Source organism: Odontomachus brunneus, unplaced genomic scaffold, assembly GCF_010583005.1.
Source record: "Odontomachus brunneus isolate Ranch 3 - 2012 unplaced genomic scaffold, Obru_v1 Obru_scaffold_040, whole genome shotgun sequence".
Lineage (NCBI taxonomy): Eukaryota > Metazoa > Arthropoda > Insecta > Hymenoptera > Formicidae > Odontomachus > Odontomachus brunneus.
Window position 1 is genome coordinate 1,859,194 of NW_022639490.1, and position 843 is coordinate 1,860,036.

At 24.8% G+C, this 843-nt stretch overlaps 1 protein-coding gene across 9 annotated transcripts in view; it reads right to left on the reverse strand.

Annotated features, from left to right (window-relative positions):
- Positions 1-11: 11 nt before the first annotated feature.
- The window catches only part of LOC116844216, a 29,882-nt gene continuing 29,050 nt past the window's right edge, over positions 12-843 (reverse strand). For 5 of the 9 annotated variants that reach the window (XR_004378035.1, XM_032815428.1, XM_032815430.1 and 2 more), the window contains one exon: positions 12-552. Coding sequence is in view for 5 of the 9 variants with exons in the window: in XM_032815428.1 (XP_032671319.1) it covers positions 525-552 (28 nt within the window). In the remaining 4 variants the exon portion in view is untranslated. Of the gene's footprint in view, positions 581-843 lie in introns of all 9 variants that reach the window. The other 4 variants (XR_004378034.1, XM_032815431.1, XR_004378032.1 and 1 more) reach the window with 3 other exon arrangements.

Here is an 843-nt window from a genome sequence, read left to right on the forward strand (position 1 = left end):
GTCAATCGGCAATTACTAGTACAATTACAACTTTAAACATTACAGTATGAAGAGAATAACCTAAATAACATTTTGCTAATACATGTTTAAAATAATAAATATTTTAAGTACTAATGTTGATATCGTCCGTAACATGTACATATACATTACATTTTAAACAAAGAATTTTTTGTTTTGCAGGAATAGATTACATGAAAAGAATATTTATAAGTAAATTAGAATAATTGAATTTCTTATTTCGGATATTCCACAAATACATGATATTTTCTCATAACTTTTTATAACTTCAATTTAATATTTATAATTTTCCTAAAATTTAATAATTAATTGATTTTTAATGTAATTGTTTCACATTTTACACAATTTTATTACCTGATAATGTTGACTCGTTCGAACGCTATTTACTACGTTAGCTAACTCTACTCGCCTTACCGGACAGCATTGAGTTGTCATAAATCATGAAGGTATTAGGTGGTCGTGCCTATCATATTTTTCGGTTCTGGTGGAACTAACTCATACTCGATTTACCGTAAACACCCACTATTAGTGACACTGTTAGTGGTAATAGTTCTAGTAGTTTCTTTTAAAACGTTAAAAACAATAGGTTAAGTTCACTCCTTTTCATTAAAAAAACATTTTTTCAAATGTTTTGGAAAAAACGTTTTTAAAATATTTAATAAACGTTTTTTAAATATTTATTAAACGTTTACGTGAACATTTATAAATATTATAAAAATATTTATAAAGATATAAATATTTTTCTCTTTTCTTGAGTTTTTCTTAAATTTTCCACTTTATTGTTTCACACGCTACTTAATTCAATTTGTAAATTGTACTTCGAAA